Genomic DNA, 18,650 nt, shown 5'->3' on the forward strand with positions numbered 1-18,650 from the left:
AAGACTACAGGACAAGTGACAGATATGCTGACCTCTTAACATGGGAACAGCTCTGAGACTGGATGAGACATGATAAACCTTGTTAGCTACAGAGTCCTCATGATTTACTATTACATGCCATCCTTTCATATAAATGGATGGAGGTTTACAATATAGTTTGGTTACGCAGTCTAAACAGACTTATAAAGTTGACAGATGCCTTTTATCTGCTCAAATATAGAAAAAAATCTTTAGCTGACTGTGCATACCACACATTCCATATTTGTGTTAAGGCAGACATATATATGTTATCTTTAAAAGTTTATTTGTTTTCTGAAAAAAAGAACCAGACACCAACGAAGACAAGTAGCCCAGGTAATCCAGCCTCTCAGAATGCCTGTTACAGTTTCCTCAAAACTCTGCATTCAGAACAACTTCAAACCTACTAACTGAGATGGTCCAGCCTCACACACTACTCCAGCCAAAACTTCAGATAAGCCCTGTATTTTCCTACTACATAGAAACTGGACAACAAGCCGGGCGGTGGTGGCGTGCGCCTTTAATCCCAGCACTCGGGAGGCAGAGCCAGGCGGATCTCTGTGAGTTCGAGGCCAGCCTGGGCTACCAAGTGAGTCCCAGGAAAGGCACAAATCTACACAGAGAAACCCTGTCTCGAAAAACCAAAAAAAAAAAAAGAAACTGGACAACAAATGTTACAGCTAGTTTTCTCAGTACTTAACTATTATCCCAATTTTCTCAGCATCCCCTAAAGATGCTGTTACCCACAGACAACAGGAAACAGTCTAGAGAACATAATGCCCCCATTCCCAAGAGGTGGGGTGGCTGGTTTTTGGATGTTTGGTGGATGTTTGTCATCATTTAGGGAGGTTGGTTGTAAGTTGTTACTGGTAATAGTTAGGAAGGAAACTAAGCAAAGGAGATTAGATTCAGGGATCTCGTTCCAAAAAGAAAAAAAGTGTGGGGGAGGGGTACAGGAATGATAGCATAAAAGTGTAGATTATTGAATCTACTTTTAAACCAAAAAAGCAACTACTAATCTCAAACATTTTACATTAGTATGCATTTTTTATATTGATACAAATTTAAGGTTATTTTTGTTTTAACATACTGTATATATGTTTCTACTTTTTTTTCTGAGACAGGATTTCTCTGTAGCTTTTGGAGCCTATCCTGGAACTCGCTCTGTAGACCAGGCTGGCCTTGAACTCACAGAGATCTGCTTCTCTCTGCCTCCTGAGTGCTGGGGTTAAAAGTGTGCACCACCACTGCCTGGCATGTTTCTACTTTTGTTTAAGGTATTGTACCTATGCAGCTCATTTAAAAATGTAATGTAAAGTTCTAGTCCTTAAAGGCTATTATTATAAACTGCTTAGAATAATTAAAAAATGTAAGGCCGGGCGGTGGTGGCGCACGCCTTTAATCCCAGCACTCGGGAGGCAGAGCCAGGTGGATCTCTGTGAGTTCGAGGCCAGCCTGGTCTACAGAGCGAGATCCAGGAAAGGCACAAAGCTACACAGAGAAACCCTGTCTCGAAAAACCAAAAAAAAAAAAATGTAAGTTAGTAGTTAGTCATCTATAACCATCAAATTTGTAGTCACATAGGTATGGTTTCAAGGTTAAACAAATATATAATTTTTTTTAATAGATAAGTGGTCTTCAAACACTTCAGAGACCTACAAAATATGACCTTTAAAGTATTTTAATAACACAAGGCTTCTCATGACAGTGAGACACACCTGCTCCTGGCAGCACCAATTTACTTCAAAAAAGGATGATGGACATTGAAGAACCTCCATATGGAGCTACTTTCAATGTGGCAAAGCTAGCCATCTGGGTAAGAAACTGCCCTTGCCTTGATTACCGACAGTATGCTGTCCAAACTGGACAAGCAGGACACAAAAGAAGGTGACTGTTGAACTTTGCCAAGACAAGGTAGGCCAGTCCTTCAAAATTCATGCTTCACAGAAAAGTCTCTCAGATAGTCTAGGCCCATAGGCTAAAGATGGATGCCCCAATGTTACAGAGAAACTTGGGTGACTGTCCAGGCAGTCAGCTGTTTCTGTCATTTCTATAATTTTGGAAGTTGTTTGCTCTGCACTTCCTGTTTACTTTTCTTGGGTCTCTGATGGGGGTTGAAGACTAGATAGTTATACCTTTTTGTTGTTGTTGTTATTATCAAATTCAAAAAAGATACTTAGAAAAGAGATGTAATGTTTCTAAGATTGAGAGATATAAAAGCTTAAATAGTTTATCTAATAAAATATTTTAAGGTCTAAAAAGATATTTTAGGATGGTAATACTAAGTGATGATAGAAAATGGTTTAGGTATAAACTTTAGATTCACCAAAATGGGATAGATAATAAAGTGTTTTCTGCAAATACGCCAAATACAAATGGACTGGACATTGTAAATGTAATTCTTACCTGATAATTATTCTTTGTTTAAACTTATTTATTTTATGTATACGAGTGTTCTACCTACATGTACACCTTTAGGACAGAAGAGGCCATCAGATCCCACTAGAGATGGTTGTGAGCCACCATGTGGTTGCTGGGAATTGAGCTCAGGACCTCTGGAAGAGCAGCCAGTGCTCTTAACCTCTGAGCCACCTCTCCAGCCCCCTGATAAACTGTTCTTATTGTATATAGTTTTACCTTGTTAGAGTTGAAAAAAAAACTTTCCTTTTTATTCAGACAAAAAGGGGGGAATGTTATGGGATATTTGTACACCATGTGAAAATATATTGCTGTGATCGGTGTAATAAAAAGCTGAATGGCCAATAGCTAGGCAAGGGAGTATAAGCAGGACTTCCAGGCAGAGAGAGAACTCTGGGAAGAAAGGCGGAGCAGCCAGCCAGATGCAGAGGAAGCAGGAGGGGCAGTATGGAGATGACGATGTAATGAGCCTCATGGAAGAATGTAGATTAAGAAATACGGGTTAATTTAAGTTATAAGAACTTATTAGGAACAAGCCTAAGCTAAGGTCGAGCTTTTATAAATCATAACAAGCCTCCACATCATTATTTGTGGGCTGGTGGTCCCGATGAGGAAGCACTACTGCAATAGATAACTTTGGACAATAAATGTTGGATACTACACAACAAAGACAAAAATCACTGTGCGCAGTTCCTGTGCGCAGTTCTGCTGGTGCTCATACATACCGGTCAGCACTGCTGAGACTCATTTATAAACTAGAACGGAATCAATAAAGAAGCATGTCACAGGTATGAGCCAGGTCTCTTACTTTCATAGAGAAGTAAAAAAAAGAAACGTGTAGGCCGGAATGAGCCCTCACCTGTTGTACTGAAACTGCAGCTTTCAGCATTAACTTGGGGGGGGGGGGGAGATACACAAGTGATGGACAGTCATGTGGTAGTAGCGAGTGTTGCCCTCAATGGGCTCAAGATCTACACAAATACTGAATGTCATGAGTCTGTGATGAACTATGAGTAACTATAGGTAACTCAGTAAATAAATAAATAAAAGGGGGAAAAGCTATAACTCTTCCTCATGATATCATTCCAATTAATAAATACAGAAGAAGCCAGGCATCTACCTAAGGGTGCTTGGTCATTCAAAACACCACTGGACTATAGGATTGCCATAAAGATGTCTCAAGAATGAATAAATTCTCTTATCTACAAGTTGCTTTTGGTCATGGTCTTTATCACAGTGACAGACTAAAGTCCCAGCAGAACAGGTTGCACTTCAACAAGAACCTGAGGACAAGAGCTCATTTTTTTTTTTCAGTTTTTCGAGACAGGGTTGCTCTGCGTAGCTTTGCGCCTTTCCTGGAACTCCCTCTGTAGCCCAGGCTGGCCTCGAACTCACAGAGATCCACCTGCCTCTGCCTCCCAAGTGCTGGGATTAAAGGCGTGCACCACCACCGCCCGGCGAGAGCTCATCTTTTCTGCAGTTCACATTGCACGGCTATTTGATAGACTATTTTAAGTCTTGGTCTTCACATGTGGTGGTTTGGAAGAAAATGGCCCCCAGTGAGAGTGGCACTATTAGGAGGTGTGGCTTTGTTGGGGTGGTGTGACCTTGTTGGAGGAAATGTGTCACTGTGGGGGTGGGTCTCCTATGCTCAAGATAGTGCCCAGTGTATTAGTCTACTTCTTGTTGCCTGCATATCAACATGTGGCAGCTCCTTCTCCATCACCATGTCTGCCTGCATGCCACCATGCTCTCTACTGTAATGATAATGGACTGAACCTCTGCACTATAAGCCACAATCTGAATTAAGTTTCCCTTTATAAGAGTTGCCGTGGTCATGGTATCTCTTCACAGCAATAGAAACCCTAAGATATTACTTTTTTTTTTCTTTTTGGTTTTTTCGAGACAGGGTTTCTCTGTGTAATTTTGGTGCCTGTCCTGGAACTCCCTCTGTAGACCAGGCTGGCCTCGAACCCACAGAGATCCACCTGCCTCTGCCTCCCGAGTGCTGGGATTAAAGGCGTGCGCCACCACCGCCCCAAGATAATACATGATTCTCCATAATGTCTAAGAATATTATGTTAGAATAACGACACATGATTGATTAGTAGGGACCAAGATGAGTAGACATTCATTTAGTTTAAAGATCGATCTTTATAAGGGCTGATAAGACAGCTCCGCAGTAAAGGCACTAGCCACTAAGCTTGAGGACCTGCAGTAAATCCCACGGATCCACATGATGGGAGGTGAGAACTGTTCTCTTCTGATGCCCACATGTTTGTGATGCCACCTGCACAAACTGCACACAAATGCACAGAAACCCATGTATACAATAAGTAAGTAAAATTTGTTTTTTTAAATAAGTGTTTGGGGCTTGGGAGATGGCTCAGAGGCTTGAGGCGTTTCTCGCTCAACCTGATGACCTGAGTTTGACCCCTAGTGTCTATATGCTGGAAGTACGAACCCACTTCCACAGTTGTCTTTGGACCTCTGCACTCATGCTGTGTCATGTACACACACACACACACACACACACACACACACACACACACACACACACAAAATAAATAAATAAATAAATATATGTAATAGAAAAAGAAAACACAAACATGTGAATAGCTATTTTCTTATGTTGGAAAGACACTAAGAGTTGAAAATAGGATACCACATGATGCTCTTTTGTATCCATACTGAAATGCTACTATTGCTGTGATTTGGAAACTTTGGACCTGACCTGACCTGGGGCAACCAGGAAATGAAGATATGACAGACACACAGACATACATGCAGAAAAGTTGGGATCGGGTAGGACGTGTGCTCTGATGGAGACATCAGCTGCCTGGAAACTCACTGTGTTTATTATATACAGCTCAACAAGGGGGCAGGTGAGCTAATTTAGGTAGGGGACTATGTAGGGGAGCAGTCTCAGGCTGCAATCACCCAGGAGGAAGAAGCTATGGTTAAGACTTCCTGCAGACACTGGCAACATCCTGACTCAGGCCTTGCCATTCCCGAGTCTGATGTGGGGAAGGACATACCATTCCCATGAGTCTGGGGCAGTGGGGTCCCTGACACAACAGTACTCACGCCAACAATATACATTCACTCAGGCCTTCGTCTGTTCTCCACACTACTACATATTTAACATGCCCTAATTATGAATACGCCAGTTTGTTACAATGCCAATACCTATTTAAAAATTAAAATCAAGCCGGGCAGTGGTGGTGCACGCCTTTAATCCCAGCACTCGGGAGGCAGAGCCAGGCGGATCTCTGTGAGTTCGAGGCCAGCCTGGTCTCCAAAGCGAGTTCCAGGAAAGGCGCAAAGCTACACAGAGAAACCCTGTCTCGAAAAAAACCAAAAAAAAAAAAAAAAAAAAAAAAAAATTAAAACCAATAATGCTTCTGCCAGCAGGGTGTGGTAGTCCACACTTTTAATCCCAGCACTCGGGAGGCAGGCAGACCTCTGAGTTTGAGGACAGCCTGGTCTACAAAGTGAGTTCCAGGACAGCCAGGACTGTTTCACAGAGAAACCTTGTTTTGAAAAAAAAAAAAAAAAGAAAAGAAAAATTTTGTTTAAATGGAAGTGTTTATTTATGTGTGTGTGTGTGTGTGTGTGTGTGTGTGTGTGTGTGTGTGTGTGTGTGTGTTTGTAGTATATATTTGCCTATATGCTGCTATTGAAACCCATTTCACATTGTTATTAAAAACTTAAGATTATTTCTAGATCTGATAGTCATAGGATGGCAAGCTATACCATGTATTTTTCTGTCTCCACGAAGGAAAACAGAGTTAGCGAATCTTAAACTGGAAATGTGCAGAGAGTTCGCGACACAGTCTTATTGGATGTATAGAGATGTCTAGGATTTTCAGTTCTCTATCATGTGGGCTTCCTTCATTTGAGTTCTTTCACTAAACACCTATTTTAAGAAGCAGACAGGTGGGGATAACCGCGGTAGATGACTATACCAAAGAGAGGGGGCTGCGGAGATGGCTCAGTGGTTAGAGCACACTGGCTGCTCTCCCAGAGGACCTGGTTCAGTTCCCAGCACCCACATGGCAGCTCACAGCCTTCTGTGATTCAAGATACAGGGAATTCAATACCCTCTTCTGGCCTCTGTGGGCACCACGCATGCACACAGGGCACAGACATACATGCAGGTGAAACACCCACACACATAAAACAAGTAACAATAACAAAATTTTAAAGAGAGAGGACTGAGCTGGAGAAGGCTCAGTGATTAAGAGCACTTGTTGCTCTTGCAGAGGACCTAGGTTGGATTTCCAGCACCCACATGGTGGCTCACAACTGTCACTAACTCCAGTTCCAGGAGATACGATGCCCTTTTCTGGCCTTGGTGGGCACTGCATGCACATGGTGCACATAAAAATAAATAAATCTTTAGAAAAGAAAAGGGAAATGTAGGCAGTGTAGGAAATGTAGCTCAGTGGGCTGTGGGAGCCCATTTTCAGGTTTCCTAGTGGCGTTACCCAGCAGGTCCTCATAGAGAGAATGATTAGGACCATGGGCCTGAGTGCAGGTGTCTGAGATGGTCTGCACTTGGCTGTGCTGGGGGAGGAGGTCTTTTGCTCCACCCCTTGGCGTCTCTATAAACACCCTGGGGCAGAGACAGGGCCAGGTGGAATAGGTTCCAGGCCCTCTCAAGGCTATCCTTTATTCTCTATCTGTTTATCTCCACAATATAAATCCTTCTGTCTAATATTTCCTGCTGCTCACACTCAAGAAAACTCTGGGGAACTGTGGGGTTGGTGTGTAAATGCCCCGCAGTGGGCAAAGGCATCTGCTGCAAAGCAAGAGAACCAGCTTGCTCCATCACACCAGCACGCCTACGTACACACACACACACACACACACACACACACACACACACACACACACACACGTAAGGGGGAGGAAGATGGGAAGAGAGAGAAAAGCTCACCACTTTTTTTTTGTTTGTTTGTTTTTCGAGACAGGGTTTCTCTGTGTAGCTTTGCGCCTTTTCCTGGATCTTTCTCTGTAGACCAGGCTGGCCTCAGACTCACAAAGATCCACCTGGCTCTGCCTCCCGAGTGCTGGGATTAAAGGCGTGCACCACCACTACCCGGCAAACTGAAAACTGAAACCGCCCAACGTGGGGCTCAAACCCACGACCCTGGGATTAAGAGTCCCATGCTCTACCGACTGAGCTAGCCGGGCAGTTTGCTCACCACTTCTTCACACTAGGTATACATGCCCTTTCAAATCCACAGCCACAAGAGAACATGGATCTTCTCATGTGCATGTGTGTACACACACACACTAACCCTCAGTGCTGGGAATCCAATCCACAGCCTCTCCCACCCCCAGAATACAGTTCTGGATGCCTTTGGTGGCGAGGGAGACGGCGGTATAGATGCTACTGCACCCGAGGAAAGTGTCTAGCACACTGAAGGGATGCCCACTTAGTCATGACAGGTGTCAGCAGCCTACAAAGTATAGTCTCTAGAGCAAAACAGAGGGAACTTTACGTTCACATCACGTTACCATCATATATGACGACGACTTTCCAGCTGATGAGCCATTGTTCTTATGTCTGATTAAAACACACTTGATCACAGGCAGATCTTGGTCTGTAATGGTCTCAAGCATCATCACTGACAAAACAGCTGTAAAACAAAACCAAAATAACGACATTAGTACACACACACACACACACACACACACACACACACACACACACGCACCTTAGGGAGAAAAGAAGTGTTTGTCTTACCACAGAACAAAGAAACAAAATGCAATCAGGGAAAAGTGACCAACAGAAAAGAACACGGGAAGTGGCGTTTCACAAAAACCAGTCTACTCTACATGAGGGATGCAGCCATTGAGAGCAGCATCCCATGGAGCCACCTGCAGTGACGGGAATGTCCCCATCTGTGCTGTCCAGCATGGTGGTCATTGACCACATGTAGCTATTAAGCTTTTGAAATGAGGCTGGTGGTATTGAAAAACTGATGCTGTTAACTCCAGGGTCCTGTGGTAGAGAGCGCTTTCTCTGTCTCTCTCTGTTGCTCTCTGTCTCTGTCTCTGTCTCTGTCTCTCTCTCTCATTGGGGATCACATCAAAGACCTCAGAAAATGCATGCTAGGTCAATACCCTAGCAATACGTACTCTCTAGCAAGGTACACCCCAACCCCAATCTCTCAAGTTTAGGAATTTTTAGAGCTTTATTGAGGTATTCATTTATTTACTTTTAACTAATTTTGAGCTAGCATACAAAGCAATGTGTTTCATGATGGCATTTTTTTTGTGTTGAGTTTTACTTAACCTTTTCGATTCAGTAAATGCAGCTATCTCAATGGGCATAGTGATATTTCGACACAAACATGCTCTGTGGAACGACCACCAGAACCAAGCTTACTCACCGACCCAGTGGCTCACGCACTGCCCTAAACAATGAGTAAACCCCAGATCACACCCAGTGCGTGCGTTTTCGTCATTCAGAATATCTTTTACTGGCATTTGAATGATGGGCTTGATAGAAGCAAGAGGTAAATATATGCGTCCAGACATCTCTGTCCTTGCAATCTCAGAGTCTCGGGGATGTTAACACTCTTTCTTGTCCCACTCTCTAATGTTTTCACCCTCCACTCTTTTTTTAAATGTGATTTTGCCAGGTGTGGTGATGCGTGTCTTTAATCCCAGCACTTGGGAGGCAGAGATAAGCGGATCTCTGTGAGTCTGAGACCAGCCTGGTCTATAAAGCACACTCTAGGCCAACCAAGGCTATATATTGAGACCCTGTCTTAAAAAACCAACCCAACCATCCATATAGCAATAACAACCATGACTTCACAGTCTAGTTTACTTAGATTGTACACATCAAAGCATGTGACTTTGGAAAGGGGTATGTATGTCCTGACATCATACACACTCACGTTGACAGTGGGCTTCTCTGTCCTCTCACGCTCCTGCTGGCCACACAAGGATTCCAGTTGTGTGACATTCTCAACAACATCTGCTAGAATGAGACCTTCAGTGTTCCTATTATTGTAAATGGTATCATTTGTGTGTGTGTGTGTGCTGGCATGTGCATGTGTGTGTGCCACAAGTCAGGTAGCTCAGCTTTTGTGACAAGCGCTTTTACCCGCTGGATCATCTTCTGCCTACAAGACTTCGCTCTTCATAAGGTAGGTGTGCCCTCTCACTGCGGCTCTTCTTCTGCCCTTTTCATTACTGAGACAGAGCTCTGCACAGTACCCCTTGCTAGCCACAGACGTCTGCCTCAGGCTCCCGGGAGCCGGAGTGACAGGTGTGAGCCGTCCCTGGGCACGCTATGGCTTTCATTACCCCGTTGAATTACAATGTATCCTTTCACCTACTCTGAAAATATTCTCTCATTTCTTCTACTGTGGTGGTGCATCTCTTCAGGTACTTTGACCATGTCAAGTTCTTTAGGGTTTATTTTTTAATTTTAAAAAGTGATGTGTATATGTAACCCATGATGCTCCCAACAGCTATGCACTCTGTAGCCACATTGCAGCCTGTGTCTTCGATCTTTGTTTCTCTGGTGGCCTCCCTGGGTTCACCAGTTTGATCTTTTATCACCACTGTTTTGCTTCTCTTCTTCATTGACTTTAACTCTGGTCATGATTATTTTCTTTATTTTGCTCACCTGGAGCTTGCGGTAGGTAGTTTGAAGGTAATTGGCCCCATAAGCTCGTAGGGAGGGGCACTATGGGGATATGTGGCCTTGTTGGAGCAGGGTGACTTTGTTGGAGGAAGTGTGTCACTGTGGGGGTGGGCTCGGAGGTCTCCTATGCTCAAGCCACACCCAGTAGGACAGTTCACTTCCTGTAGAACTCCTTCTCCAGCACCATGTCTACCTGCACACTGCCATGTTCCAATATGATGACAATGGACTGAACCTCTGAAACTGTAAACCAGCCCCAATGAAATGTTTCCCTTTATAAGAGTTGCCATGGTCATGGTGTCTCTTCACAGGAATGGAAACCCTAACTAAGACACAGCTTAATTTACTATTTTCCTTCTGTTTCTTCTTCTCTTGTTTGTTTTGTTGTTGTTTGAGAGAGGGTTGTCTCACTACACAGCCCTGCTGTCCTGGAACTCACTATGTAGACCAGGCTGGCCTTGAACTCAAGATCCACCTCTGTCTCCTGAGTGTTGGGATTAAAGGCGTGTGCCACTATGCCTGGCTTTCTCTCTCATGGTTGAATGTGATGCCATTGGTTTGGGATATTGATTCACTTACAATGGTTCACGCCTGTAACCCCAGCACTGAAGAAGCTGAGCAGTAAGACAATTTCCATGAGAAATTTTTAGACCAGTCTGGCTCACAACAAACAATCATGATACTGTAGCAAAAGCTCTAATTAATAATCAATAAGTAAATGTCTAATAATAATAATCTAATTTCTAAATTTGGGCCTGCGGGCATGATTCAGTAATAGAGGGCTTTCCTTAAATGTGTGAGTTTCTTGGTTCAATACCCAACACCAAAAAACCCAAACAAACACAACTTGGGCTAGAATGTTGGCTCAGCAGTAATCCCTGCTCAAGTACAGCTTTAGAGGAACCCCCTTATTACCATATTCATCTCATTTTCTTCTGCAAGCCACAAGAATATATTATAGTCAGCTGTATATAATAAAGCTATATATAGAAAGATCAAGGAATCTTTCTAGAGGGAAGCAATTATCAGGGAATATTTGGTGCTATTCAGCTTTTAATATATCAGCTGTCTTCTGCTATGAATTTCTTGTGTGCTCATATACTACTAGGCCTTAACAGCAAAAGCATAAGCTTCTCAGACCTACTGATGATCTGAACTAGGTAACACCCCTATAGAGCCTAGGACACAGGCGGACTGTAGATGCATAGCTTTATCTCTGTGCAAATGAAGCTCAGACTTTCCTTCCCCAGACTGGCCAAATGGCATTCCAGAGCATTTGACTGAGATCAAAGGGTTTTTTGCATATCCAGGTGTGAGTGAAGGCTGGGGCAGAATTCCTGGTCCAGGCAGAGTCGCATGACTGGAGAGAAAGGAACAAGGCAGATCTTCTGTAGAGAATAAGGATTGGGTCAGGTGAGGAGAGGAGGAAAAGAAGAAATGAGCATGGACGGAGAAGCTGAAGATGAGATAAAAAACATAAGGGCTTCATCAGGGCTATGAGAGGACAGGAAAAGAAGAGACAGAAGAGCTAGGCATGAGGGCAGAACAGAAGCTGCGTAGAAAGAGAACTGACTCAAAAGAATGAAGTGTTTGGACTAAGAGTTTTGTGTACCTAGATTCAATTCTAATTCAATTCTAATTCTAATATCATCAAAGATGAGATTATCAGCTGGTCATAGATTCTTCTCGGACCCTGGGAGCGGGCTATCGAGGGGCAGAACCTCTCATAGTCCACAATAATTTTCATTGTCATTCATTTCAAAATACATTTGATTTTCTGGTTTCTTCTTGACCCATGGACTCTTCGAAACCACTTTGATTTCTCAGTATTTGGTGACCTTCCAAACATTTTTTTTTCTGCTAACTATTTCTAATTCAATACCATTTCAGTCAAAAGCTCTATTTTGTACTTCTGGAGTCTTTCAAAGTCTGTTGAACTGTGTTTGATAGCTCAGAGCACGTTCTGTCTTTGCAAGCACATTCACTACATGTACTTGGGAGGAAGCAGGGGTGGGGAGCATTTGGCTGCTGCTGTCATGACAGCTTGGTCGGCAGTCAACCAAGGCTTCTCTCTCCCTTGGTGGCCTCTTTTCCCTCAGAGTGCTGGTTACTGAGGGAGTTCTGAACTCTGGGAGGATGCTGGTGGGTTTTTCCACTTTTCCTTGCGGCTCGACCAGAGTTGCCGACGCAAACTTCCCGCTCTGATGCCAGACATGGAATGTTCTTTTGACAAAACAAGGCTCACAGCATTACAGGTGACTCTGCCCTAAGAGACATTTTGAACACACATTAACTTCAAAGACAGACACTACCTCAGAGTAAAGGGCTGGGAAAAGGCTTTCCAAGCAAATGGACCTAAGAAACAAGCTGGTGTAGCTATCCTAATATCTAATAAAATAGACTTTAAACTAAAATCAATCGAAAGAGATCAGGATGGACATTACATATTTATCACAGGAAAAATCCACCAAGATGAAGTCTCGATTCTGAACATTTACACCCCAAATACAAAGGCACCCACATTCATAAAAGAAACATTACTAAAGCTCAAAACACACATCAAAACCCACACATTAGTAGTGGGAGATTTCAACACACCACTCTCACCAAAAGACAGATCTACCAGACTGAAACTTAACAGAGAAATAAAGGACCTAAGAGATGTTATGACTCAAATGGACTTAATAGATATCTACAGAACGTTCCACCCTAACACAAAAGAATATACCTTCTTCTCAGCACCCCATGGAACTTTCTCAAAAATTGACCACATGCTCAGTCACAAAGCAAATCTCAACAGATACAAAAAAATTGGAATAGTCTCCTGTATATTATTGGACCACCATGCCTTAAAGTTAGACCTCAACAACAACAAAAGTTATAGAAAGTATACAATCTCATGGAAACTGAATAATGTCCACCTGAAACATCAATGGGTCAAGGAAGAAATAAAGAAAGAAATTAAAGATTTCCTAGAATTCAATGAAAATGAAAGTACAACATACCCAAACTTATGGGACACTATGAAAGCAGTGCTAAGAGGAAAATTCATTGCTCTAAATGCACACATAAAGAAGATGGAGAAATCTCATACCAATGAATTAACAGCACAACTGAAAGCTCTAGAACAAAAAGAAACAAACTCACCCAGGAGAAATAGACGCCAGGAAATAAATTGAGGGCTGAAATCAACGAAATAGAAAACAAGAGAACAATACAAAAAAATCAATGAAACGAAGAGTTGTTTCTTTGAAAAAAATCAACAAGAAAGACAAACCCCTAGCCAAATTAACCAAAAGGCAAAGAGAGAGCACCCAAATTAACAAAATCAGAAATGAAAAGGGAGACATAACAACAGACAATGAGGAAATCCAGAGAATCATCAGATTATACTTCAAAAACCTGTACTCCACAAAAATGGAAAATCTGGAAGAAATGGACAATTTTCTGGATAAATACCACATACCAAAATTAAATCAAGCCCAGATAAACGATTTAAATAGGTCAATAACCCCTAAAGAAATAGAAATAGTCACCAAAAGTCTCCCAACCAAAAAAAGCCCAGGACCAGATGGTTTCAGTGCAGAATTTTACCAGACTTTCAAAGAAGAACTAATACCAATACTCTTCAAATTGTTCCACACAATAGAAACAGAAGGAACACTACCAAACTATTTTTATGAGGCTACAATTGCCCTGATACACAAACCACAAAAAGATGCAACAAAGAGACATTTTGATGCTGTGAAAGTCCCACCAGCTGCTTAGTGTTAGCACAAAACTTTCCCTTCATTTAATAAGTTAACTAATTCATGTTGAAACAGGGTCTCACTGTGTAGCTCTAATAGGCCTGGAACTCACTAGGAAGGCCAGACTGGCCTTGAACTCATAGAGATCCTCCTGCCCCTGCCTCCCCAGTGCTGATACTAAAGGTGTGCACCACCATACCAAGCCATTCATGCTTTTCCTTTTAGCCTAGTAAGTTCTCATATGCAGGATTGACTTCATTTATGTGGCTCAAAGTTTGACCTTCTTTTCTTAAAGAAATCTAATGAACTTTGTCTTTTAAAACAGTGATTTTCATTTTCATATTTTAATTAAAACTTTATTATAAAGAGCTTGTCAATAAAAACATCACACACAAAAATGAACCTTTTTGTTGTGATATTGGCGTTATTTAAGTTCTTGAGATTATTAGTGTGATTAAGCTTGAATCCTTCATCCTGTCCTTTGATTCTATCTGTCCTGTTTTCTTTTAATTCCCTTGTCTTCTTTTTCTGTCTCCTTTGGAAATAACTGACTTTTTACTTCGTGTGTGTGTGTGTGTGTGTGTGTGTGTGTGTGTTTGGACGCACATGTGCACACCCCCATACATGTGCATAGAGAGGCTAGAGATTGGCATTGGGTGTGCTCCTACATCACTCTCCACTTTATTTTCTAAGACAGGGTCTTGCGTTGAACCTGGGTCTCTCTGTTTCAGCTAGACTGGCCAGCAAGCCACTGGGATTTACCTGTCTCTACATCCCGAGTACTAGAGTTACAGAGGCATGGCCTTTACGTGGGTGCAAAGGATGCAAACTGTCAGAATGAAGGTATTTTCAGATCACTGCTTGTTATATGACAAAACTTTTCCTAGAGGGATACACACGTCTGATCAGCTCAGATAGGGAGCCCATGGTAAATCAGAGTAGGAATGCCATCCAAGCCCAGCTTGCCGAACCAATGACTTTTATTGGGGTTACTTACATGAATATGGGGGAGGGGTTACTTGCAGGAACAGAAATGACTTGAGACAGCTTCATCACCACCAAAGCCCACGCCAGCAGGGAGAACAGGTCACAAAAGCTGGGAACCTGGAAGACACTGCACACACAGCCGGCAAGCAGCTCAACATGCAGGAGAGTGTCCTTTCCAAGTGACTCTGTTGGTCTCAACACCTTCCAAGCAGCTCTGCTAGTTTTTGTTTCTTGCAGGCAGATGGTTGATCATGACTATCTCAAGCATGTTCTTTGTAGATCGGCCTGTCTGAGTCTTCTTCGCAGCTTTTATTGCTTACTCTGATAGGGACCTAGTGAATCTGGTCGGTTTCAGGGACTTCCTGAAGCTATTTTGAGTTGTTTACCACCCTGCTTAAAGAGTTTCACTGCAGGGCGGAATGTTTCAATTTCAGAGGAAACTGTTACACAACACTATTCTGACAAATAATTTGTATCCATATTATACAAATCACTCCTAAAACCCAGTAATAAGAAAACAAGCAATCTAATAGCAAAGTAAGGTAATGATTAAATGAGTGGAAATTGCTTCACATCATGGATCACTAGGGAAACAAATTAAACCACAACATGTTGCTACATCCTTATTAGAATGGGGTGGGGGACAACACACTGGACTAGGACACAGACTGGGAAGGGGAGCAGGGACACAAACAGAAAACTGCCTGCAGCATGTGCTGACAACAGTGTTGAGCAACTGACATTCCCATGGCCTAATCACTTGTAAACACAACTTGGTTAAGACAAGAGTTGAGCCGGGCAGGGGTGGCACACCTTTTACCACAGCACTCAGATGGCAGAGGCATGCGGATTTCTGTGAGTTCGAGGCCAGCCTGGTCTACAAAGCAAGTTCCAGGACAGCCAGGGCTACATAGTGAAACACTGTCTCAACTGCCCCCGCACCAAAAAAGATACCAATTGAGCATTTACACAGCATAAAATCCATCCACACAACACCATGTATTTAGGAGTAATTAACACTCTACTCACATGAACTATCTGTACTTGAATACCTGTGAAACCATTCATAATTGACAAAAAAACATGCCAGGCGGTGGTGGCGCACACCTTTAATCCCAGCATTTGGGAGGCAGAGGCAGGCAGATCTCTCTGAGTTCGAGGCCAGCCTGGTCTACAGAGCAAGTAGGACAGGCTCCAAAGCTACACAGAGAAACCTTGTCTCGAAAAGCCAAAAAAATAAAATATTAAAAAAAGGGCTGACACATAATTTGACATCATCAATTGAAAGGTTCTTTTCCAAGAATCTATTCCAAAGCCTCAGTGGAAATTCCCAGATTGTGGCTGCAAACCCATGTGGAGCACTGAGGGAGCTTTGGAATTAAAAAAGGTAGGGAGGCTCGCTACATTATTTGCTTTGAAAGAAAAAGAATTGGGAAGCAATAAACTATGTAAAGATGCGTTACATATGTTTCTGCTGCATTTGTTTAATGATGTAGGGATGTGTTACATTTGTTTCTGCTGTGTTTGTTTAATTATGAAAAGATGTGTTGCTGTTTCACCTTGCCTACCTAAAGCACCTGATTGGTCTAATAAAAAGCTGAACAGCCAATAGCTAGGCACAGAAAGGATAGGTGGGGCTGGCGGGCAGAGAGAGTAAGTAAGAGGAAAAAAATCTAAGAACAAGAATAGAGAAGAAAGGGGAGAACGAGAATGAGAATGAGGAGAGGGAGATGCCCAGGGCCAGGCAGGCAGGCAGCCGCCATACAGCTAGACAAAGTAGAACATACAGAAAAAAGGTTTAAAAAAAAAAAAACAGGGGGCTGGAGAGATGGCTCAGTGGTTAAGAGCATTGACTGCTCTTCCAGAGGTCCTGAGTTCAATTCCCAGTAACCACATGGTGGCTCACAACCATCCGTAATTCGATCCGGTGCCGTCTTCTGGCCTGTAAGCATACATGTAGACAGAATACTGTATACATAATAAATAAATAAATATTAAAAAAAAAACGAGGGAAAACATAGATGGAGAGAAACAGGTTAAGTTCAAAGAACTAGCAAGAAAAGAGCTCAGCTAAGGCCGAGCATTCAAAACCAATAATAAGTGTCCATGCCATGATTTGGGGGCTGGTTGGTGGCCCAAAAGAAAAAGCCTGCTACAGAGGATGGCACTGGGGAGGGTACTCTGAAGGGGATGACATCAATCTAAAGCCAAAGTTTGAGCTTACACAAGGACCATCGAGGCAACTCTCTCTTGAGAAGCCCACACTTCCTCTTGTGTATTCACACTCCCCCACCCCCATCCTGCTTGCCTCATGTTTAAGTCTATATTAAAATATTTCCTTAAAAAAAACACAACTTGCTGGGCAGTGGTGGCGCACGCCTTTAATCCCAAGCACACGGGAGGCAGAGCCAGGCAGATCTCTGTGAGTTCGAGGCCAGCCTGGGCTACCAAGTGAGTTCCAGGAAAAGGCGCAAAGCTACACAGAGAAACCCTGTCTCAAAAAACCAAAAAAAAAAACACAACTTGGGATTGGGGATTTTGCTCAGTGGTAGAGTGCTTGCCTAGCAAGCACAAGGCCCTGGGTTCAGTCCTCAGCTCTGGAAAAAAAAAAAACAAAAAAACAAACACAACTTCCTGGGCTATGGTGGTGCACGCCTTTAATCCCGGCACTAAGGAGGCAAAGGTAGGCAGATCTCTGTGAGTTCCAGGTCAGCCTGGTCTACAAAGCTAGTTCCAGGACAGCTAGGCCTGTTGCATAGAGAAATCTTGTCTCAGGGGGAAAAAAACCCACAACTTTGCTTCACAAAAAACCAAAATTAAATACACCCAAGTGTGGTAGTGCATTCATGTAAGCCCTCCTGAGCTTACAGTATTCAGGAGGCAGGGGCAGGAGGATCACCTCAACTCTCAGGCAAGGCTGGTCTGCAGGAGTTCAAAGCCAGTGAGAGCTACACAGTGAGGCTGTGTCTCAACAGACAAACACAAAACACAAAGTCAATAAACATCTGCTCTCCAGTGACAGAGCTATGGATTTAGATGGTTTGAAACAGACAGGAGAATGCCAAGACACATCATTTCCTTTTTTAAAAATAATACTAGGAAAAGTTTTAAGTTGTTGTATGTGTTTGCCTGAATGTACCACATGCATGCCTGATACCTTCAGAGGCTCAAAGAAGGCGTCAGATCCCCTAGAACTGGAGTCACAGATGGATGTGAGCCGCCATGAGGGTGTGGAAAAGAGATCTTGGGTTCTCTGTCAGAGCAGCAGTAAGTACTCTTAACAGCTGAGCCCTCCCTCCAGCGCCAATGCCTCATTTCCAAATGAAGTCTTGTGAGGCACACAGAACTAGCTGAGCAGTAGAGAGCTGAGTTCAAGCTCCCCTCTGGAAGTTTGGTTTTGATAACACTGAATTTGAACAAATTATTTAACCTCTTTGAGCCTCATTTTCATCATCTGGTAAATGAGGGCAACAAATTAGGCTCCTTTTTTTCTGGTCATACTCTGTACTCCTTTGCTGTGGGATGTTCTGTGTGTTAAATGTGTTGCGCTGATTGGGTTAATAAATAAAACACTAATTGGCCAGTAGTCAGGCAGGAAGTATAGGCGGGACAAGGAGAGAGGAGAATTCTGGGAACAGGAAGGCTGAGTCAGGAGTCTCGAGCCAGACACAGAGGAAGCAAGATGTAAAATTACCGGTAAGCCACAAGTCACATGGCAACTTATAGATTAATAGAAATGGGTTAATTTAAGATATAAGAACTAGATAACAAGAAGCCTGCCATGGCCATATAATATAAGCAATATA

General features: G+C 42.9%; 1 protein-coding gene and 1 non-coding gene across 4 annotated transcripts in view; both read right to left on the reverse strand.

Moving 5' to 3' along the window:
* The window catches only part of Flt3 (fms related receptor tyrosine kinase 3), a 128,455-nt gene that overhangs the window by 52,407 nt on the left and 57,398 nt on the right, over window positions 1-18,650 (reverse strand). For all 3 annotated transcript variants that reach the window (XM_052754529.1, XM_052754528.1, XM_052754527.1), the window contains exon 2: window positions 7,963-8,084. In XM_052754529.1, coding sequence (XP_052610489.1) covers window positions 7,963-8,070 — 108 coding nt within the window. In that variant the 5' untranslated portion in view covers window positions 8,071-8,084. The remainder of the gene's footprint in view (window positions 1-7,962; window positions 8,085-18,650) is intronic.
* Window positions 7,563-7,635, reverse strand: Trnak-cuu (transfer RNA lysine (anticodon CUU)). The gene has a single exon. It is a non-coding gene; the product is annotated as a tRNA-Lys (tRNA).

The sequence above is a fragment of the Peromyscus californicus genome, unplaced genomic scaffold (assembly GCF_007827085.1).
Source record: "Peromyscus californicus insignis strain IS unplaced genomic scaffold, ASM782708v3 Scaffold_2__1_contigs__length_46816999, whole genome shotgun sequence".
NCBI lineage: Eukaryota > Metazoa > Chordata > Mammalia > Rodentia > Cricetidae > Peromyscus > Peromyscus californicus.